Source organism: Heloderma suspectum, chromosome 2, assembly GCF_057233095.1.
Source record: "Heloderma suspectum isolate Gila_16-S chromosome 2, 16-S_ref, whole genome shotgun sequence".
Lineage (NCBI taxonomy): Eukaryota > Metazoa > Chordata > Lepidosauria > Squamata > Helodermatidae > Heloderma > Heloderma suspectum.
In genome coordinates this window covers 156,339,896-156,364,222 of record NC_139459.1, presented here as the reverse complement: position 1 = coordinate 156,364,222, position 24,327 = coordinate 156,339,896, and the positions used below count along the sequence as shown (strand labels likewise).

At 45.2% G+C, this 24,327-nt stretch overlaps 1 protein-coding gene across 1 annotated transcript in view; it reads right to left on the bottom strand.

Moving 5' to 3' along the window:
* Nucleotides 1-24,327, bottom strand: part of ADGRL3 (adhesion G protein-coupled receptor L3) — a 713,779-nt gene that overhangs the window by 332,301 nt on the left and 357,151 nt on the right. The window contains exon 11 of the mRNA XM_084829694.1: nucleotides 19,854-20,037. Coding sequence (XP_084685820.1) covers nucleotides 19,854-20,037 — 184 coding nt within the window. The remainder of the gene's footprint in view (nucleotides 1-19,853; nucleotides 20,038-24,327) is intronic.

Below are 24,327 nucleotides of genomic sequence, written 5' to 3'. Positions count from 1 at the left end.
AGAATTAAACAAAAAGAGAGAAAAATGGAAGTACAGAAAGAAATAAAAGCCATGGAAATAGAGGCACAAAAAGCTCAGAGGAAGATAGAGCAGAAGGTTTCTCTAGAAAGAGACCACTTATTAGCTGAAGAGAGAAGGAAAGAAAAAGAGCTTTCTTTTCCACCTAAGATAATTCCCAAAGATTTCATTCTGTATATAATTGGGGAAGACCCACAGGTTTTATTCAATACTTTTGAAAAAAAAAACCTGCACTATTATGGGATGTTTTATTATTTCATGAAATAAGTTTTATTATTTCATAAAATACATTGCAAGACTGGTGAAGGGAGAATTGTTAGAAGTATATGTCAGCTTTCCAGATGGAGAAACTGTCAGCTTTGATTAATATAAGGCTGTAGTATACCAACTATTTAAATTTGGCCCAGAATTTTTCCAAAAGAGATTTATGCCCTGTCAGTTACATCTTCCAAATATTATGTTGAGTTGGGATATAAACTCATGGATGCGTTTGAGAAATGGATTCAAAGTGCCAATGTTAAGTCAAAGGAAAAGTTAAGAAATCTAATGATACTTGATCAGTATTTATTTCAACTGCCAAGTGAAATTAGATTATTAGTCAGGGATAAGGCACCAAAGACAGTCAAAGAGGCATGAGATATTGCTGATAATTTAGCTCTCAACAGGAGCACAGGCATATATGGGAAACACAGCAATGAAATCTCACATAAAAATGTACACAATACTGGAGGATTTAAAAGGGACTCTGAAAAAAGATAAGAATAAAACAGGCTCATCCAAAAGCGAAAAGAAGCCCAAATTTAGTCCAGTGTTTGGGGCTTTGGAGAAAACATATTATAATTGTGGTTAGACTGGACACATAAAACCATTTTGTCCTGAAGTGGACACACAAAAAAGATAAAAGCCTCTTCTGTGCAGACAGTATGAGAAGGAACGAACATTAAGCCTGCTGTCTCAATACATGGAAAGAAATACTTGGTCATTGTGGATACAGGAGCAGAAATGTCTTTGATTCATCCTGATTTAGTGTCAGGGGAAAATTATTTACCTCATAAAATACATAGTGAAGGCATATATGGAGAAGTAAATGTACTTAGGCTGGCACATGTTCATGTAAAATGGCGTGTGAAGTGGGAGTTAAGCCACATCAGGAAGAATCTTTCTTAGTGGAGATGGATATTTTGTGTTCTAAAAAGAAAGTATTTGTAACTACTAGTTTTCAAAAGAAAGAAGTTTCAGAATTAAATACTTCTGGGGAAATAAAAAAAAACTTTTTTTAAATAAAAAAATAAAAAATGGTGTGCATCACCCCATTTTAAGTTGCTTCTCTTAACATAGTTCTGGGTAGAGTGTGTGTGTGGGGGTGTTGGAGTGAACGTCATCTGAGTGGCAGGGCAGGGCTGCTCAACCAATAAGAGACACTTCCCCCCTCCAGGCTGCCCCCCCCCTTTCTCCTTAATGACAGTGCAAATTAGAAGTAATTCTAATAAGAAGAAATTCTAAATTAGAAGCCTCCTAACAAGCCCCAATCTTTCTAAACTGTTGCTGCTCTGGATTGCTGTAATGGGGGAAAGAATTACTTCCGGTGTGTGCAACTGGGAGGGAAGCCTCCTAATGCTCTGACTTGGATTCCTGCATTGAGCAGGGGGCTGGACTCGATGGCATTGTAGGCCTCTTCCAACCCTACTATTCTGTGATTCTATGATTCTAATGAGCCCCAATCTGTCTATCCTGTTGCTGCGCTTGCTCAATGTAATGGGGGGCGGGGAGGGGGGGATGAATTACTTCTGATGTGTGCAGCTAACAGAGAGGCCTCCTAATGAGCCCCAATCTTTCTAAACTGTTGCTGGGGCATTTGGGAGAGAAGCCTCATTGAGCACAATGTTACTTCTGAGTTGACAGTAATTGGTTTGTGCTGGGAAATAGCGTGTGTCTGTGGGAGAACAGAGAGATAGAAAATCAGCCCCCTTTCTAGCCAAACCTATACTGTGCAAGATCTCTATAATGAAGCTGTGAATTGCACTTAACTGCACTTAGGGAACTGGGCTTTAAACTGTGCCATTTCCATTGAGGAGGATCTCTGTAAGTACTGCCTCATATAGCACAATGGGAGTTACTTCTGAGGAGACACTAATGAGTTTGTTGTGGAAAAGACAGCAGTAAACACAAAGATGGAAACCAGCCCCCATTTTAACCCGCAGGATCAGGGGAGAAGCCTCATTGGCCATAATGGGAGTTACTTCTGAGGAGACACTAACTGGTTTGTGCAGGGATGGGAAACACACAGGAAATACCCCTTGACCAGGGTCAGGGTGAAAGGCGCACCCCTGGGCTGGGATAGCATAACCGAGGTCAATGTGGGGGTTGGGGCACACAGAAACTATACCAGGGAGAACCTGACTTGAGGAAAAGAATTGGACTTTAAGCAGTCTTAGGAAATCCAGTTTTTCCCTGATAAGCTCTGGGGTGGCTGCTGGATGGCCACGACATCTTGTATCCCTTATGACCTCAACATGCAGCTGGCTCAGAATAAATCACTGGCAGAACCACAGCCACTGAAAGCCAGTTGCTTATTCCCAGAGAAGAGTTGAAACAGGCTGTACTGACTGACCCCAGTTTACAATTACTTAAAGATCAAGCTGAAAAGGCAAATACTGATTCCCAAAATAAAAAGTTTATGTGGGAAAATGGCCTTCTATATAGACTGTGGAAACTTTTAAAGGGCGGGGGGAGGACATATTGTGCCATATTGTGGCAGAAAAGCCGTTGATTGTGCCTCAGGAGTTTAGGGAAGAATTAATATGTATGACACATGAACCAGTTTTAGCAGGTCATATGGGAATTAGCAAAATGCAGAAGCGTTTACTAGCTAAATTCTTTTGGCCTAAAATTTTAAGGCAAGTCACAGATTTCTGCAAGTCGTGTGAAATTTGCCAGAGGGTTAGAAAAGGAGAGAGGAGCACATGGGTGCCCTTGCGCCCCTCACCTCTGATAGGACAGCCCTTTTATCGCTTACCCGTGGATACTGTAGGCCCGCTCACAAAACCAACACAAGCAAGGAAAAAAATATCCTGACAGTTGTTGATTTTGCTACACAGTTTCCTGATGCAGAGTCATTAAGGAAAGTAGATGCATTATCAGTTGCTGAAGCCTTATTAAAAATTCTCATTCCCACATGAGCTAATTTTGGACAGAGGAACCATTTTCCTCTCTCAGGTCATGAAAAGTTTAAGGACATGCTATGGGGTGAAACATATCACAACAACAGCCAATCATCCACAGAGTAATGGTCTCATTTAACATTTTAATGGGACTTTAAAAACTATGATAAAATAATGTTTGCAAACACCCACTAGTCTGGGACAAGTGATTACCCTGTCTGTTATTTGCATACAGGGAGGTGCCACAGGAATCCACCAGATTCTCCCCTTTTGAACTCATGTTTGGGAAAGGTGAGGGGCCCTTTAGCTATTAAGTGAGAAAACTGGGAAGGGGTGTTACAGGAACAGCAAGCCTCTGTAGTCTAGTATATGATAGATTTGCAGGGAAAGTTGAAAGAGACCATGAATGTGGCACAAGAAAATCTAGCTACAGCTCAGTGCAAGCAGACACTGTGGTATGACCAGAAAGCTAGGGCTCAAAATTTTGAAGCAGGTGACAAAGTAATTATTTTTCTACCTAGAAAACTGGATGCTGCTTGGGAAGGTCCTTGGGTACTAAAAGACAAAAGAGACCCAAAGTGAGACAAAAGACTAATGTGAGTAAAACTGGAGGAGGGATATTGAAGGTAGTGCATGTAAACATGGTCAGGCCATGTGTTTCTAGAGAGACTTCAGTTTATCATTTTTCAGTAGTCCCAGAGGATGAAATCCATCCTGCCATAGATTTCTTGCAAGCCAGCAAAGAAGTGGGGGAAATAGAACAAATCATATGGGCTGCTGAAACACCCAAAGAAGTTTGCTGTACCATCATACCACTTCTTCAAAAATATGCACACTTGTTTAGTTCTAACCCAGGTTGGATTCATCTGATAAATCACACTATTAACATTGGATATCATCCACTCATTATTAATTTAGAACCACAGCTTATAGAATCAATGGAAAGGTGTTAGGAGACATCAGAAAGGAAGGAAGAGATGTTGGACCTTGGGGTCACCAGAGAATCCAATAGTCCACGGGCTTCACCAACTGTTGTGGTTCCCAAGCCTGATGGAACAGCAAGGTTCTGTGTGGTTACAGGAAAATTAACAAGATTACAGTTCCTAACGTATATTCTATTAGACCAATTTAGCCCTGCCAAACTTATATCAGCCATTGATCTTTCCAAAGGTTTTTGGCAGATGAAACTAGAAGAAACATCATGGGCCAAATCTGCATTCATTACCCCAGATAGGTTATATGAGTTTACAATCCTCCCTTTCAGGGTCGCCAATAGTCCAGCTTCATTCCAAAGACTCATTAACAAAGTGTTAAGGGGAATGTCAGAGTTTTCCATCTCATACATAGATGATGCCACAATTTTCAGCCAGAATTTAGAAGACCATCTAGATCATTTAGAGCAGTGGTCTCCAACCTTTTTGGGACCAGGGACTGGTCCGTGGAAGACAATTTTTCCAAGGACCGGGGGGGGGGGATGGGACTGGGCCGCAGTAGGGGTGTGGGAACCCCCCTTACCTTGGGTCTGCGTGGGGGGGCGATCCGTCTCTCCCACCCCCCGTATCCTCGTTGGCCCTGGACTCGCCATGGAGCTGCTGGTCGGCTCCAGCTGGGGGAGGACTTCCAGCCGCTGGGACATAAATGCGTCCCTGTTCTTTGCAGTAATAGGCTATTACTGCAAAGAACAGGGCTGGAGCCAGCCGGCAGCTCTGCAGACTTGCTGTGGATTGGAGCTGGCCAGGGCCGGCGAGGATTCCGGGGCGGGGGGGAGGGACAGATCACCTCCCCCCCCCGTGGACCCAAGGTAAGGGGGGGTTCCCACACCTCTACTGCGGCCCAGTCCTTAACAGGCCACGGCCCGGTACCGGTCCACAGCCCGGGGATTGGGGACTCCTGATTTAGAGCAGGTGTTCAAAGCTCTAGAATCTGCAGGTCTCATGATCAAAGCTGCCAAATGTCAATTTGGTAGATCTGAAGTATTACACTTGGGACACAGAGTGGGTAGTGGCAAACCGACACCTTTAGAAAACAAATTGACTGCTATAGAAGGATGGCCCATTCCTACCAGCAAGAACCAAATTAGAGCTATCTTAAGTTTATCTGGGTACTACAGAAGGGTTATTGCCAAATTTGGGGAGGTAGCCACTCCATTACATGACTCACCCAGAAAAATAAACCTGACAAAGTCATGTGGTCAGACGCATGCCAGAGAGCCTTTAATGAGCTGAAAAGAAAACTTTGCAGTGGACCCATATTAGTGTTTCCTGACTTTTCAAAAACACTTACAGTAGCCACAGACACTTCTGATTTAGGACCCTAACCCTAACCCCAATTCAGCTTTTTGGAAAACATTCTGCTTCTGCTCAGGCCAATTTGTCGTGGGAGCACTTCAGCTCAGCACCAAACCTGAATCAAGGTTTGGAAAAAATGAGTCTTTATGCTTCCTGTTGACTACTATGGGAAATTGGAAAAAAAACTGTAACTTTTTTCTCTTGGTCAGAACTGGATAAGACCAGGAAGAAAGGGGTATATTTTATATCTTAACATTTTAATATGTGCCTGAGAGGACCATTGAGCAACTCAGGGGGTTGGGGAGGTGCCACCATAACTGTGGTCACGGGTAGGGGGAGCTATGGTGCTGTGGGATTAACAGGCCAGCTGAGGAGAAGAGGGGCTAGACACCTTATTGCTATCCCCTCTTCTGGTTCTTCCCCCAGCCTGATGGTTCCTGGCGGCCTTACCAGTCTGCCCTCACGGCTGGTGGTGCTGCTGCTGAACGCCAGGTCGGCCCAAAATAAAATCCCCCTCATTCATGATTTGATTGTGGATGAGGGGGCTGACCTGGTATGTATTACTGAGACCTGGGTGGGGGAACTGGGAGGGGTCACTCTCTCCCAGCTGTGCCCTCCTGGGTACTCAGTGCAGCACCAACACCGACTCGAGGGTCGGGGAGGGGGGGTTGCCGTGGTTTATAGGAATTCAATCTCCCTCTCTAGGCTTCCTGCTCATTTAAGTGCAGATCTTGAGTGCTTGTACCTTGTGTTGGGTACCCAGGACAGATTAGGGACTCTGTTGGTGTACCGCCCACCCTGCTGCCCATCTGACTCCCTGCCTGAGCTAATAGAGGTGGTCTTGGACTTGGTGTTGAGGACCCCTAGAATGATGGTCCTGGGGGATCTCAACTTCCATGCCGAGGCCGCTGCATCCGGGGTGGCTCAGGACTTCATGGCCACCATGACAACCATGGGGCTGTCCCAACATGTCATCGGCCCAACGCATATAAAAGGACACACGATCTGGTTTTCTCGACTGGGCAGGAGGATGGTGATCTGAAAGTGGAGGAATTAACATTTGTCCCTTTGTAATTGTCGGATCACTTCCTGTTGAGGTTTAGTCTCTTGGCAGCCTTCCCCCTCTGCAAGGGTGGGGGACCTATTAAAATGGTCCGCCCCCAGAGGCTAATGGATTCCGATGGATTCCAAAGGACTCTGGGGGATTTTCCTGCTGGTATGGCTGGTGCTCCTGTCGAAGCCCAGATCGCTCTGTGGAATGCAGAGATGACTCGGGCGGTTGACATGATCGTGCCCAAGCACCCTCTCCCTCTGAGCAGAGCCTGGCCAGTTCTTTGGTACACACCTGAGCTGAGCGAAATGAAGCAACAGGGGAGATGGTTAGAACGCAGATGGAGGAAATCTCATGCTGAGTCTGACCGAACACAGGTAAGAGCTCACTATTGAGCCTACTCTGTGGCGGTGAGGGTGGCAAAGAGACAGGTGTTTCCCACCAGCATTGCATCTTCTCAGTGTCATCCAGTGGAGCTTTTCCGAGTGGCTCACGGCCTGTTACATTCTGGGCCAGGGAGAGAGACTGTGGAACCCTCAGATGCACGCTGTGACTAGTTTGCACAGCACTTTGAAAATAAAGTTGCTCAGATTTGTCATGAATTGGACAACACGATTAATGCAGTTCCATTGGTAGAGGCGTTCAGAGCACCGTCTGGTCCAGTTTTATTGGATGACTTTCAGTTATTGAGGCCTGAGGATGCAGACAAGGTGCTTGGCCAAGTCTGATTGACCACTTGTGTGCTTGACCCTTGCCCTTCATGGCTTATTAAATCAAACAAGGAGGGGATGTCCAGCTGGGTCCAGGAGGTTGTAAATTCCTCCTTGAGAGTAGGGATGTCGGAGAATTTCTCCATGTATCTCCAGGAGGCCGAATGCCAACGCATTCGCCCCCCCGAAATTGGTGGGGAAATTCTCCGCCCCCCCCCCGGGATGGGACTAACCTCTGTCGAATGTCCCTCTCGGTGGCGGGTCCCAGTGGCGTTTCGGCAGCGTTTCGGCGGTGGTGGGGGCGGTGGCCGGTCTCCTGACTGGCTGCCGCCGCCGCCATTTCCCAGTAAAGTAAAAAACAAAACAAAAAACCATGATAGGCTACGTAATGATTTACATACCCTATCATGGCTGACTTTGAAAATCTAGCTGTGATAGGCTACGTAAATCGTTACGTAGCCTATCACTTTTTTTTTTTAAATTTACTTTTTTATTTTGTGGCCGGGGAGACGGGGCTCTCCCCCCCGGCCAGAATTTTGGCGGGGAGGGATGGGGCACCTCCCCCCCAGCCTGAATTTTGGCTGGGAGGGCGGGGCACCTCCTCCCCCGCCAAGAATTTCAGGGGGAGAAACGGAGCGCCTCCCCCTCCACCGAAAACAGCTGCGGCACCAGGTAAGGGACTTTCGTCCATCCTTACTTGAGAGAGGGAGTGCTGCCAGCTGCTTTAAAAGAGGTGGTAATCAGACCACTCCTGAAAAAGCCTAACTTGGACCCGGGGGATGTTAACAATTATAGGCCAGTGGCCAGCATCCCCTTCCTGGGCAAGGTGCTTGAGCGGGTGGATGCAGGATAGCTCCAGGCACTCCTGAATGAAACGGATTGTCTAGATCCATTTCAATCAGGCTTCAGGCCTGGTTTTGGAATGGAAACTGCCTTGGTTGCCCTGTGGGATGACCTCTGCCAGGAGAGGGACAGGGGGAATGCAACCCTGTTGATTCTCCTGGACCTCTCAGCGGCTTTGGATACCATCGACCATGGTATCCTTCTAAATAGGTTGTCAGCTGCAGTGGTTCTGCTCCTACTTTGATGGCTGATTCCAGAAGGTCATGCTGGGGGATTATTGCTCTGTGCCATGGCAATTATGCCATGAGGTTCCACGGGGCTCTATTTTATCCCCCATGCTGTTTAACATCTACATGAAACCGCTGGGGGAGGTTATCCGGAGGTGTGGGCTGAGGTGCCATCAATATGCGTATAGAAATGAAACAAACAAACAAACAAATAATTTCGGGCATAGTAGTCCCCTAGAAGGGGATTTGTTCAGTAGTTCAGTCGTGTCCGACTCTTCGTGACCCCATGGACCATAGCACGCTAGGCCTTCCTGTCCTGCGTTCTCCCCGGAGCGTGCTCAAGTCCATATTCATTGCATCGGTGATGCTATCTAGCCATCTCATCCTCTGCCGTCCCCTTCTCCTTTTGCCTTCAGTCTTTTCCAGCATCAGGGTCTTTTCCAGAGAGTTTTCTCTTTGCATTAGGTGGCCAAAATATTTCAGCTTCAGTATCTGTCCTTCCAATGAGCAGTCAGGGTTGATTCCCTTTAGGATTGACTGATGTGACCTCCTTGCAGTCCAGGGGACTCGTAAGAATCTTCTCCAGCACCACAGTTCGAAAGCATCAATTCTTTGGCGCTCAGCCTTCCTTATTGTCCAGCTCTCACGGCCATACATTACTACTGGGAAAACCATAGCTTTGATTAGACGGACCTTTGTCGGCAAGGTGATGTCTCTGCTTCTTACTATGCTGTCTAGGTTTGCCATGGCTTTCCTCCCAAGCAGCAAGCGTCTTTTAATTTCATGGCTACAGTCACCGCCTGCGGTGATCTTAGAGCCCAAGAAAATAAAATCTGTCACCGCTTCCATTTCTTCCCCTTCTATATGCCAGGAAGTGATGGGGCCACATGCCATGATCTTTGTTTTTTTAATGTTGAGTTTCAAACCAGCTTTTGCACTCTCCACTTTCACCCTCAACAAGAGGCTATTGAGATCCTCTTCACTTTCTGCCATTAGGGTGGTATCGTCTGCGTATCTGAGGTTGTTGATAATTCTCCCGGCAATCTTAATTCTGACCTGTGATTCGTCCAACCCGGCGTTTCTCATGATGTACTCTGCATATAAGTTAAATAAGCACGGCGACAATATGCAGCCTTGTCGTACTCCTTTCCCAATTTTGAACCAATCGGTTGTTCCATGTCCGGTTCTTACTGTTGCTTCTTGACCCTTGTACAGGTTTCTCAGGAGACAGGTAAGGTGGTCTGGTACTCCCATCTCTTTAAGAATTTGCCACAGTTTGTTGTGATCCACACAATCAAAGGGTTTAGCGTAGTCAATGAAGCAGAAATAGACTTTTTTTGGAATTCTCTTGCTTTCTCCATGATCCAGCGAATGTTGGCGATTTGATCTCTAGTTCCTTTGCCTCTTCGAAACCCAGCTTGTACTTCCGGTAGTTCTCGGTTCGCATACTGCTGAAGCCTAGCTTGTAGGATTTTGAGCCTCACCTTGCTGGCATGTGAAATGAGTGCAATTGTACGGTAGTTTGAACACTCTTTGGCGTTGCCCTTCTTTGGAATTGGAACGTAAACTGACCTTTTCCAGTCTTGTGGCCACTGCTGAGTGTTCCAAATTTGTTGGCATATTGAATGCAGCACTTCAACAGCATCATCTTTTAGGATTTTAAATAGCTCAACTGGAATACTGTCATCTCCGCTAGCTTTGTTGTTACTAATGCTTCCAAAGGCCCACTTGACTTCACTCTTGAGGATGTCCGGCTCAAGTTCAGTGACTGCACTATCATGGCTATCAGGGACATTAAGATCTTTTCTGTATAGTTCTTCTGTGTATTCTTGCCACCTCTTCTTAATCTCATCTGCTTCTGTTAGGTCCCTGCCTTCTTTGTCCTTTATCATGCCCATCTTTGCACAAAACGTTCCCTTGAGGTCTCCGATTTTCTTGAAAAGATCTCTAGTCTTTCCCATTCTGTTGTTTTCCTCGATTTCTTTGCATTGTTCATTTAAGAAGCCCTTCTTGTCTCTCCTTGCTATTCTCTGGAACTCTGCATTCAGTTGGATATATCTTCCCCTTTCTCCCTTGCTTTTCGCTTCCCTTCTTTCCTCAGCTACTTGTAAAGCCGCATCAGACAGCCACTTTGCTTTCTTGCATGTCTTTTTCTTTGGGATGGATTGAGTTGCTGCCTCCTGAACAATGTTACGGACTTCCGTCCATAGTTCCTCAGGCACTCTGTCTATCAGGTCTAATCCCTTAAATCTATTCATCACCTCCACTGTGTGTTCATAAGGGATAGGATTTAGGTCATACCTGAATGGTTTAGTGGTTTTCCCTACGTTCTTCAATTTAAGCCGAAATTTTGCAAGAAGCAGCTCATGATCTGAGCCACAGTCAGCTCCAGGTCTTGTTTTGACTGACTGTATAGAGCTTCTCCATCTTTGGCTGCAAAGTACATAATCAATCTGATTTCGATACTGACCATCTGGTGATGTCCATGTGTAGAGTCGCCTCTTGTGCTGTTGGAAAAGAGTGTTATGATCAGCATGTTCTCTTGGCAAAACTCTATTAGCCTTTGTCCTGCTTCATTTTGTACACCAAGGCCATGCTTGCCTGTTATCCCAGTGATTTCATGACTTCCTCCTTTAGCATTCCAATCCCCTATGATGAAGAGGACATCTTTTTTTGGTGTTAGTTCTAGAAGGTGTTGTAGGTCTTCATAGAACCGATCAACCTCAGCTTCTTCGGCATCAGTGGTTGGGGCATAGACTTGAATTACTGTGATGTTGAATGGTTTGCCTTGGATTCGTACTAAGATCATTCTATCGTTTTTGAGATTGTACCCCAGTACTGCTTTTCCCACCCTTCTGTTGACTATGAGTGCTACTCCATTTCTTCTAAGGGATTCTTGCCCACAGTATTAGATATAATGGTCACCTGAATTAAATTTGCCCATGCCTGTCCATTTTAGTTCGCTCATTCCCAAGATGTCAATGTTCAATCTAGCCATCTCATATTTGACCACCTCCAGCTTACCTTGATTCATTGATCTTACATTCCAGGTTCCTAAACAATATTGTTCTTTACAGCATCGGATTTTCTTTTCACCACCAGACACATCCACAGCTGAGTGTCCTTTCGGCTTTGGCCCAGCCGCTTCACTCTTTCTGGAGCTTCTTGGAAATTCCCTCTGCTCTTCCCCAGTAGCATATTGGACACCTTCCGACCTGAGGGGCTCATCTTCCGGCATCATATCTTTTAGCCTTGTGATACGTTCCACAGGGTTTTCTTGGCAAGAATACTGGAGTGGGTTGCCATTTCCTTCTCCAGTCAACCACATTTTGTCAGAATTCTCCACAATGACCTGTCCGTCTTGGGTGGCCCTGCATGGCATAGCTTATGGCTTCACTGAGTTACGCAAGCCTCTTCGCCACAACAAGGCAGTGATCCATGAAGGGGAAAAGGGGCCCAATGTCAGAAAAACAGGTGCGGGGTTTATATTTTGATTTTCTTTTCAAGGGAACTGCCAATAACATTTTTTATTACTTGGAAGAATTGGATAAAAATTTCAGGATTCCACTGAACATCAGAGGGGATCATGTCTGCGAAATTTCAGGATGATAGCCACAAGGGATTTTGTGCAAGGGTGGCCTTGATATTTTGAGGCCTCCAGAAGAGGACATACTTATCTCCCTATGTTCCTTGTGGACCATTGTTCTGAAAATTACAGACAGCCTAGAGTTGTCCCTATGTAAGAAACAGCAAAGTTTCAGAAGGAAAGATGCAGCAGTTCATGTGGAAGGGGAGTTCTCCAATTTGGGGGAGGGAGTGATTTGCTTTCCCTTCCCTTCACCCCTTCCCCAATAGTTTTTGGGTAAGTTTGTATGAAAATACACAGGTCATTAGAGGTGTCCCCAAGGCAAGAAACCTGCAAAGTTCCTGAAGGATATACTTGCATGCAAATTTAGAATTACTAGAATTTATCTACATTTCACCAATGTTAGCAGCAGGGGAACATGGATGGGCAGGCACTATTGCACTCATGTCCTGCTTGTGGGTTTCCTGTGGGCATCTGGTTGGCCATGGCGTGAACAGAATGCTGGACTAGATGGACCTTGGTCTGATGCAGCACAGCTCTTCTTATGTTCTTAAATAGAGAGTGCCTCTGAGCATATGCAGAATGCTCTTCTTTCACCACTGAGCACTTACATTCTCCCCCTACCAATTCTATTCCCCTCCATGCGTCTATCCCTCCTCACCCTACCATCCTCCAGTAGCTCCTCATAAAAACAGATGTCTTGTTTTGTGGAACTCTCCTCTACCTCCTCCTTGTTATGTACAAGCTCTCATGGTACTTTCCTTTCCATAACTTCATTCGTGCCAAGACTTCACCAGGATTCAGCCAATCAGCCTATTTTCAAAACTAGGGTTAACTTATGGACAAACTCTGAGCATGTACTAAGTGCCTTTCCCTCACCACTGAAGCTAGAGTTCATGCAAAATAACATTAAAAAATACAAATGACAAAACATGCATAGGGCTGAGCTGAAAGGGTAGTCAATTCATTAGACAGAATTAGATAGGCACTGTATTAAGCCTGCAGTACCATGCTCACAACTCAGGACTTCTTTCTGAATAAGCATGCAGAACATCAAGGTGCAAACCTCCTTGCAAAACTGTGCACACTTTCCTGAGGGTAAGCCTCATTAAACATAGTGGGGCTTCCAAGTAGGCATACATAGGATTGCATAAATTAGCAATATTTATCTCCTCTCCACTTAAAAAACAAACCCCAAACTCTTATTTTTATGAAAGCTTTCTGTTCACAGGAACATAGGAAGCTGCCTTCTACTGAGTCAGACCCTGGGTCCATCTAGCACAGGATTGTTGACCCTGACTGGCAGCAGCAGCTCTCCAGAGTTTCAGGCAGGATTCTTTCGTAGCCCTACCTGGAGATGCTGGGGATTGAACCTGGGACCTCCTGCATGCCAAACACAGCTTCAGCCCTTCCTATTGCTGGATACTGGCAACTGGCAAAACAAAACAGCCCCAGATTTGTTTCTCTGCAGCAATGTGAACCCACCTTTCTCAAAGACTTGAGTGAGGAGAAGGAGAAAAACCAACCCTCTTGTCTGTTTCTATCACATCAAATAAACTTCAGAACTTCTCTTGCCCACTGAAGAGAATTCTCTTTAAGAATTCCCCAAGATATGCTCTGGGTGGAATAAAGAAGAGAAAGAAAGAACAGGATAGGGGAGGTAAGGAGAAAAGAAGAATGGTGATTGGAAATGTGTGAGGGGTGGGGTGGGTAGAGAGAATTTCCTAAGCCAAGTGGCTCCTTTCAGAGAGATAGTACTTCAGGATTGCACGTACTTAAATTAACTTTATGAGGCGAGGTGGCTGAGGGCCTTTACTAGCTTTCTAAAAACCCTCAGCAGTACTTCAGTCATGATGCCACACAGTCCTAACCCTCCTTTTGGAATAATTTGAGTCCTACAGCTACTTAGGAGAAATTAAAGTGGAGGGGGAGAAAGAAGTTTGCGGAGGCTGATTGGCTGTACTGAAGCTACTAAACTTCTGCAGAAGCGAAAGGTTCCAGTTTGGGGCAGTAAAATCAGATGCTGTGTGAAATAAATACCAGTATTTCACATGGCGCTCTTTCTTCCCTTCCTTCTCCCTCTTCAAAATTTCATTGCAAGCAAGCTCCCAACCGCGGGCATAAAGAGCAGAAACGTAGGGGGACAGAGGGTTTTTGCACCTCAAAAAATACCTACACCAGGGATTAGGGATAGCGACCTCCTAATGGTCACCTGAAACACCTTCTGATTAGGATCTCTAATCCCCTGTGTGGTTTGTCAGTTTTTAAACTTTTTGTTAGGGATGTCAGAAAATTCTGCCATGGATCTCGGTGAGGCCGAATGCCAGTGCATTCGGCCCTCCGAAATCCGTGGCGGAACAAAATCCCTCGCCCCCTCCCTGCGAAATGGGCCCAGAACGGAGCACCTACCTACTGCCGTCCATGCTGCATTGCGAATGGTGGCCACGTCTGCGGCCGCCATTCACTTCTTCCATATAGCCGTGATAGGCTACGTAAATACTTATGTAGCCTATCACGGCTAACGCAGGGACACCATTTGCATCCCTGCAGAAGCCGTGATAGGCTGCGTAAGTATTTACGTAGCCTATCACAGCAAAAAAAAGGGAATGCAAATGGCGGCGGCTATGGCAGCCACCATTTGCATTCCCTTTTTTTTTTGCCGTGATAGCCTGCGTAAATATTTACGTGGCTATTACGGCAAAAAAAAAAAAAGAACGCAAATGGCGTAGTGGCCACGATTTGCGTTCCCTTCTCTTTTTTTTGGTCATAATAGGCTACGTAAATATTTACGTAACCTATCACGGAAAAAAAAAGGGAAAGCAAATGGCGGCCGCTGTAGCCGCCACCATTTGCATTCGCTTTTTTTTTTTGCCGTGATAGGCTACGTCAATATTTATGTAGCCTATCACGGCAAAATACAGGGCTACAGCCGCCATTTGCATCCTTGCAGGCTGCCTAGCAGCTGGATGTCCGGCTGTGAGCGGCCCCGGCCGGTGGCTCCGTGGAATCTCCGCAGTGTCACTGCTGTCTGGGGTTGGAGTCAGTCATTCCCTTCCCATCAAAACTAATGGGAGGGAACATACCCTGACGAACCCTGCAGTCCCATCAGAAAACACCACCTGCTACATCCACCTAGGGATGTTGGGGGGCAGAACTCGATGAACTTTCATCAGCTCAGGTCCCTGGACGCCATTCTGTTTTCTACCAGCTGGCCTGACTCAGTGAACAACAAGTCAGACCAGCTGGTGGAATTTCCATAATTTTTTTTGTGGGGAAAAAAACCTGTGCAAATTATAGCTACACATTGTGCAAATTTGCATAATCTGTGCAGATTTTGGCTATAGACTGCACACATTTGCATAATTGCATAAATTACAAACATAATTTAAGCATATTATGCAAATTTGTGCAATTCACAGCTGAAATTTGCACAAATTAAGTAAATTACAACCTCAGTTTGTGCAAATGGTGCCCACAGGTGCCACACTGCGGATCTTGGGGAAATGGCGATTTTAGGGGAACAAACCTGATTCAGTTCCTGGACTTCAAGAAAAAGCCCATGGCTTGGCTCGCAAATTCAAGACAAGCCAGGGACTCCAAGGAAATCTGACAAGCCCCCAAAGGGCCATAATTCCCCCCAACAACCAGCCCTACACCCATCACACCCTAGCAACCCTAGGATACCATGTAAAGCAGCACCCAGTTGCAGCATATCCCCACCAGTATATAAACCCCACATAGGGTCACCACAGCTCAGATGACAGGATGCACAGCATGGGGTGATAGCCCTCTGCTCTCAGGTCACACAATCAGGACTTACAAGGGGGAATGAGGCTGATAGAACATGCTGTAGAAAGGCGCTCTGCACCAAAATTGTGGTCTGTGCACAAAACTGTTTCTGCACAACTCAGGGAGGCCTCCATGAAAACCATACATCATGGACACCTATCCCCCACTAAACTCTCAAGAATTAACCTAGAGATATCCCCATGATGTTGTGGGTGGGGAGGGATGCAGGGGCACATTGACACACATTTTGTTTTTATGCCCTGTGGTAGTGGAATTTTGGGAAAGTATACTTTGAACCTTAATCCTAATAACAAATCAATATAGTAAGCAATGATTTTATTGTAAAATTTCTGCAATGAAAATGAATAATTATTTCACAAAGACTTAATATGGATCTTGCTTGCTGCTGCACATCTAGAAGTGGTGGCTTATTGAAAAACAGGTGATGGTCTCTCTGAATGGAGATGGATGGACAGAAGGTGGTCACTTGCACTCTCTCTTCTCCATCACCCAAGAGTACAGGACAAAGAATAATGGCTCAAGTTACAGGAAGCCAGATTCTGGCTGAACATCAGGAAAAACATCCTGACTGTTACAGCAATGCAATAATGGAACCAATTACCTAGGGAGGTGGTGGGCTCTCCCACACTGGAGGCGTTCAAGGCATTCACACTGGACAGCCATCTGTCAGGGATGCTCTGACTTGGATTACTGCATTGAGCAGGGGGTTGGACTCGATGGCCTTGTAGGCCCCTTCCAACCCTACTATTCTATGATTCTAAGGCTGAGGATTCTTAAAGGTGTTGAGAGGCAAGATGCTTGTATGACATGTTTCCCATTCATTACCTATGTAAACCAGAGCTCAGAAACGAGTGTGCCACCCCCTGCACAACATAAATTTTGGAGAGACATTTTCTAAGTATGTTTGTGAACTGATTGAAGTCTGAGACTATAGAAAGCACATTGTTCAAAGTAGCTGGGTTTTTGAATAAATTAAATAAATGAAATAATAATAAAGAAGAAGAAACAGAGAGCTTCAGCTATTGAAGTATAGAAATGTAAATCAATCAATCAATCAATCCATCAATCAATAAATACAATTCCCCCAAAGGTTCAATATAGGTAATATGGGGAGGATCTACACTAAAGCTCCTTTCATATATGAGGCAGCACCATGCCGGTATTTTTGCCTAACACATTAATCGCTCTGGGGCTTAATCCACTGTATCCACCATGTTTATGACATGATCAAGTGCCACACACACACATGCAGCTGTAGGGTAAGGAGGAGGAGTTGGAAAGGTCTCATGCATTCTGTCATTTGCGTCTGTAGCACATGCACACCATGCAAGCCTTAGCATACTGCTGCCATTACAGGGGCAGTGGGAGGGCATGCTGCCATTTTAGTTTCCTTTTTTCCCTTTCTCTTTTTTAGTCCACTGACTGCATCTGCACTTTTGATGGTGTGCAGCAATGGAGTTTTAAAAATTAACTGTGCAGTAATTTATAGAGGAGAAGAATTGGTAATTTTTTAACATCTCCTTTACAGTATGCACACGTGGATTTACCAAAATATTTGCAAAGGTTTTCTAACCATTAGCAGTTATGAGGTCTGGTCCCAGTGTAGCCAAGAGTGAAGAGTATGTCTGGACTGAAAGACAAACCAGGTGGCAGGATCAAGGAGCAAACTAGAAGTCCAGGAATACCTTCTTGCCCAAGTAAAGCAATTATGCTTAAGGGTGCTGCAGGGTACCCTCTTGTATCCAATGCTGTTTAACATCTATATGAAGTCATTGGGAGTAGTCATTAGGAGATTTGGAGTGAAGTCCATCAGTATGCTGATGACACCCAGCTCTCTTTCTCTGTTACATCTGAATCAGGTGTGGCCTTACAAGTCCTGCACCAGTGTCTGGACACAGTGGTGGTTTGGATGAGGTCCAGTAAACTGAGGGTGACTGTGGCAAGACAGTGGCCTTATGGGTAAATGGTTACCAGATCCAGGAGAGAGGAAGGATACCTGTTCTGGATGGAGCTGCACTCCCTCTGAAGGATTAAGAGTCCGGGGGTACTTCTGAATCCATCTTTGTCACCAGAGGCCTAAGTAGTCTCAGTGACCCAGAACGCCTTTTACCAGCTTCAGCTGGTTTGTCAGCTGCAAATGTTCTTGGACCAGGATGGCTTGGCCACAGTGGTTCAGGTGCTGGTAACTTCTAAAACAGATTATTGCAATGTGCTTTATGGTGCAGAAGCTGCAGCTGGTGCAGAATGCCTTGGCTAGGTTGCTGAGTGGGGTGACCTATCAGCACTGCACATTATACCTGTGCTGGAGGTGCAGTACTGGCTGCCTATTTGCTATCGGGCCAGATTTAAGGTTTTGTTGCTAGTATATGAATCCCTGAACAGCTGGTTAGCTGAGATGCTGCCTCCTCTCCTATAGGCTCATCTAATCCTTAAGATCATCTGGTGAGGCCCGCCTGGTGGTGCCACACACTCCTGAGGTCTGCTCTGCAGTTGTTCAGAGCAGGACATTTGGTGTAGTTGTGCCCACTATGTATTTATTTATTTATTTATTTATTTCATTTCTATACCACCCGGTAGCCAAAGCTCTCTGGGCGGTTCACAAAATTCCACTATGTGGAATAATCTTCCTCCTGATATTAGATGTGCACCAGCACTTCATCTTTAGGTGCACGTTGAAGACACGTCTGTTTATTTCTTTGTGCAATTCTGTTTATTTCTTTGTGCAATTCAGCCTACCATCTTATACATACATAGATAAAATATATTTTATGTATTGCTTTTACATGTTAGTTTTTATGATTTGTGTACATCGCTTTGAAATCTGTAGATGTAAGCTGTTTATAAATACTTGCAAACAAACAAACAAACAAATAAATAAGGCAGGCAGGCAGGCAGGCAGGCTTAACTGGAACAGGAAAGCCTCTTCTAGGCACAGCCTGGAGACCTTAAAGCAGCAGCAGCCACATAATGACAGAAACACTGCTGCTTACTAATGCATTTGACAAAACTAGCTTATGTCACAGACAAGAAAAATTCCTAACACCACCAAAAGGAGGAATGGCCACCATTAGTGTATCTGCACCATATTTTGCAGTTTAGCAGATACAGCCCAAATGCTCACTGTCAGAAGCATACTGATAGGACCCAGTCCTAGAGCCATGGGACTAAACAGAGTCCCAGGCAAACTCTATGAAGCAGTTATGAGCAAATATTATTGATTTTGCAGCACGTGTCCTCGGAACTCCAGGGAAAGAAGCCAAGACCAAGGGAATAGCGTCTATTGAATATGATTCTAGCTCTTCAGGAGGGGTATTAGGCAAAGCAAGCAAATCATGCATCACAACAAAAAACCCTGATCCCAGGAAACAAACCTGGAAAGAGACCCAGCCCCCGAAAGAACAGCCTGGAGACCTAAAAGTGGTATCCCCATCTTTAGGGAGACCTGGGCTTTTCATGCAAAACCTTCCTGTATTTCCCAGAAGGATTAAAAAGTACCACAAGTCCATCAGGCTGCATCTGGTCAACAAGCAATGGTGAGGCCAGAAAAACCCAATCAAGGGAATCTATCTGTCTGTCTGTCTTTGTAGTCTGTCTTTCTACCAAATGATGCTCATGGCAGCTAGTGTGTTACATGCCTCCAATTGGGCTTTTTTTTTTTTTCCATTTTTGAGCAACAGTTATTGAAAGGAGGTAACACTGAACCTATTAGATATTTGTTTCATCTGTAGTGAGTCACCTGATGAATTTTGTTTCATGATATTAGTTATGCTAGTTGAATGAGACAAAACTAAAATATGGTGAGAACTTCATTCTGAGAACGGACAGAATCCCACTGAGAAATTTCACTAGTCTTATCAAATGTGTTTTTGCAACTCTTGAAATTCCTTGGATGTTTTACCTGACCAGGAACCAAATTTCACCTAGAAAATTCACTTTAGCCAAAATTTAGTATGCAATGCTGTTTCCTTGCCCCACTACTTTGGTCAAGTTTTATTAAGTTCGTACAGATGTCTCACATAAATCTCCCACCGGCTAACTGTGAAAGCTAGATCATTTTTCCAGCTATTTTGTATCATTTGTTTTCATGAAAACATGCAGTAACACAACTGAGTTTATGCCAATGACACAGATATTTCCCCTAGTTATTTCTGCTACTTACGAATATTGTCAGTGCTCTCCCTCACAATATCGGTCTTGAGAAGGTTGTCTGCCAGGACAAAGGCACTTTCTTCTACGGTGTCCAGTAACATGGTTGCTGCACGTAGCTGATCACTTGCAGGTAGGTCCCTCCATGCATTCGAAGCCTGTGGCTGCAGCAGGTTATTGACTGTTTCAACCATGGCCTGTGAAGAAGAGGAACAAGATTGATTTCCCATGAGCCCCTTCCTCCCATTACAAGCAGCACAGCAGCAGGCTACAAGAGAATTACGTTCTCCAGTGCAATGAGCTGCCAATCTCAAATGTATCAGTGTATCTGGGTTTGCAGATACACTGATACATTAATGGACAGTAATGAACATACTCTCATATGCTGGAATCTCTTAAGTAGGGTTGGCGGAGAATTTCTCCACGAATCTTCGGGAGGCTGAGTGCCGACGCAGTCAGCGTCGGAGGCTGAGGCTTCAGTCTTTGGGAGGCTGAGTGCCAGTCTCCCGACCGGCTGCTGCCGCCACCATTGCAAAAAAAAAGAGTAAAGTAAAAAAAAAAACCACACCCGTGATAGGCTACGTAACGATTTACGTAGCCTATCACGGCTAGATTTCCAAAGTCAGCCGTGATAGGCTACGTAAATTGTTACGTAGCCTATCACGGGTGCCTTGGGGGAAAAAAAAAGCGCGTATGCAAATGGCAGCGCCCATGGGGCGCCGCCATTTGCGTTCCTTTTTTTGGCACGTCTAGTCTATGTAAAGATTTACGTAGACTACGGCGAAAATAAGGGCACGCTATTTGCGTTGCCCTTATTTTCGCCGTAGTCTACGTAAATCTTTACGTAGACTAGACGTGCCAAAATAAGGAACGCAGATGGCGGACCCCATGGGAGCAGCCATTTGCGTATGCGCTCTTTTTTTTTTCAAAGTCACCCGTGATAGGCCACGTTACGATTTACGTAGCCTATCACAGCTGACTTTGGAAATCTAGCCGTGATAGGCTACGTAAATTGTTACGTAGCCTATCACGGGTGTGTGTGTGTGCTTTTTTTTACTTTTTTTTTCGCGGCCGGGTAGACGGGGCGCTCCTACCCGGCCTGAATTTTGCTGGCGAGGGATGGGGCACCTCCCCCCCGGCCTGAATTTCGGCCGGGCGAGGCAGGGCGCCTCCCCCCCCTCGCCTGAACTTCGGGGGGAGAACCGAAGCGCCTCCCCCCCACCACGAAGCAAGCTGCGGGACAAGGTAAGTCCCTTTCGTCCATCCCTACTCTTAAGAAGACAATATTGGGGCCAGTAATAGTGGCCTACCTTGCAGCTTTGTTGTAAGGACTGAGCTAATGTATACAAAGCATTTGGGGATTAGCTATATTCAGTTACTGGAAATTAAAAATGGCCACGCAATTACACAGGTATATTATAGGATCAAAACACCTTCACTAGGGTAAGAATTAAATTACTTACATATTGAATCATGCACCAAAATGCATGAACATTATAAGCTGAGGTGTCCATCTTAACATCTGCACAATGTAAACAATAAACACGCTCTACAGTTTCATAAATTGTGCTTGTTTATAATTTAGCCTCCATGGACCTACAATTTCCCTTGGATTTTCAGCCCTAATCCTCTGCCTTTGCAAGTTGGGAACAACACTTAAGGTGGGTTCAATCTTTAATAAGCCATATGATTTTAAATGTTAAACTCTTAATTCTGACCATCAAACCTCTTTCAAAGCTTTTAAAGCGTAGAATGCAATCTTGTGTTTGTTCAACACCCCCAAATACAACTAAAACAGTTTATCAGAAACATTGGACTTGCTTCACTTGTATATTCTAAGGATTTAATTAATTCATGCAAAACAGAGCCATCTAGTTGTAAGGCTAATCCTGTGCATTTTCACTCATAAATGAACTTTCCTCTGCGATTCTTTTACTGGCTTGTGTGTATTGCTTCTTGACGATATAATTACCCCAATGCCCGTCTGTTCCCAGTTGTGTCCTGCTATATGGTCTTATTCACAGATTACTTGCATGTAGGGCTATCAGTGGGGAATCTAGCCCTGCCCCCCATGACATAGGCCCTACTGGCCCCATCACTTAACATCCATGTCTTAAGCATGGATGTCTGCAAAGGGGCACCTATTCACAAGTAGCTGAATGCATGTAGGTTCTCCACATAATCAGGAGCCCTGAAGGTACAAAGGTCAAAATCACATGGAGCACCTATGTGAGTTCAGCTGCTCAAATGTAGGCACCCCTTTGCAGACATCCATGCTCAACACACAGATGTCAAGGGGGCAGGCCCCAGAGGTTGTGTGTCACTGGGTGAAGAGACTGCAAGGTGGTCCTCTTCTCCCTCCCCAGTGCGGTAACTGAAGACATGAGTAATGCATGATTTGTGCTTATATGCTCCATCTGTTAACCACATATGCCTCCCTTTTTTATAGCCTGTCACTACTAACAAATGTCATTCTCTCTAACTTAAATGAAAGTATATAAGGAAAGCAGGTTGTTACTGAGAAGCTTGTACATGCTGTCTTTATATATGTGTGGTTCATATTTTGTATTCTTGTTGGCATCACCCTAGCACTTTGTCTTATATGTATTGGTGTTCCCAGAAAGACTGCATAGGCAGGAGACTCAGGGCAGTGAGGAGCAAGGTGATACTGAGGCTAGTGCCTGACGTGTGTGTAATTTGTAGTTCATTGACCAGTGTGTCCGCTACTGTAACTTAATCAAAGGATGTTGCCCTGTTGCAGTATGTGAAGCTTGGGAACTCATGTAACTGCCTTCTGTGAAATTGCCACCCCAGCCAGCAGGGCTGTGTCAAGATATTTTGGCACCCTAGGCAAGGTACAATTTTGATACACACATACCCCCGGTCAGTTCCTGAACAGCATAAAATGGATTAATTGGCGGGAGGGGACATGAGTTTCCAGGGATATTGATTTCTTCTATTTTTAATGTAACATTATCACATTTATCAGTGTCACTGTACTGTAAGCTGCTTTAAACATTTGTTTGGAACATAGTATTCAAACAAGCAAAACTTTAAACAAGCAAACAAGCAAGCAAACAAACAGGCCCTGATTTGAAGTTACCATAGCAGAAGTTATCATATTCACAAGCTGAATATGAGCCAACAATGTAATGTGGCTGCATAAAAGGCAAATGCTATTTTGAGCTGCATTCATAGAAGCATCGCTTCCAAATCCCAGGAAGTGCTAGTTCCCCTCTACTCAGCATTGGTTAGGCCTCATCTGGAGTACTGTGTCCAGTTCCGGGCACCACATTTTAAGAAGGATGCAGACAGACTGGAAAGGGTTCAGAGGAGGGCAGTGAAGATGATCAGGGGACTGGAAACAAAGCCCTATGAGGAGAGACTAAAAGAACTGGGCATGTTTAGCCTTGAGAAGAGAAGACTGAGGGGAGCACTCTTCAAGGACTTGAAAGGTTGTCCCAGGGAGGAAGGCCAGGATCTCTTCTCCATCATCCCAGAGTGCAGGACACGGAATCATGGGCTCAAGTTACAGGAAGCCAGACTCCGGCTGAACATCAGGAAAAACATCCTGACTGTTAGAGCAATATGACAATGGAACCAATTACCTAGGGAGGTGGTGGGCTCTCCCACACTGGAGGCATTCAAGACGAGGCTGGACAGCCGTCTGTCAAGGATGCTTTGACCTGGATTCCTGCACTGAGCAGGGGGTTGGACTCAATGGCCTTGTAGGCCCCTTCCAACCCTACTATTCTATGATTCTATGAAGTATTTGCATTTAGAATAAATAACAAACAGTAGAATAAATAACAAACAAGTCCTGGTTAGAAGTCACCATGACTTAAGTCATTCACTTCAAATTCACAGAAAAATACCATTTACAATGTGCAAACGGTTCTTAAACTTTTTTTTAATTAAATTTTCTTGCTTTTGCATTGGCAAGAATCACAGAAAAATCTATGTCTGTGTAAGGTAATCTTCAACTGAAAGCATGGCAAGCCCTACTAGTCTTTCTGAGGACAGTGAAAAAAGAAGGTAGTTCTTTGTCATTTGGAGGGAGCAATCCTATGGCCACTAGTCAATGGCTAGACGGCCACAGGATATGTGGGTTCCCAGAGAACTGACATTCCCGACTTCCACGCTGCCTCACAGGCAGCGCGGAACGTCCCCGTGCTTGGAAGAGAAGTGCTGAGTGGCCAAAATGGGGCGTTCCAGGGGGTGTTCCAGGGTGGGGGAGGCAGAAATGCTGGTAGGACGCATCCTATGTGTCATCTGGCAGGCTCCTCCCCTGCTCCGCCTTCCTGCAGCTAGACAGCTGAAATCGGCTGTCTAACCACAAATACAGGGCAGGAGAAGCGTGGAGGGGCGACCCCCTCCGTGATTCTCCTGCCTTGCATTAGAGAGGTGGTCGCCTCTGAGTTCAGAGGTGGCCACCTATCCCCATAGGATTGCGCCCTAAGTTTTGAAACACTTCTGTCACCAGAAGC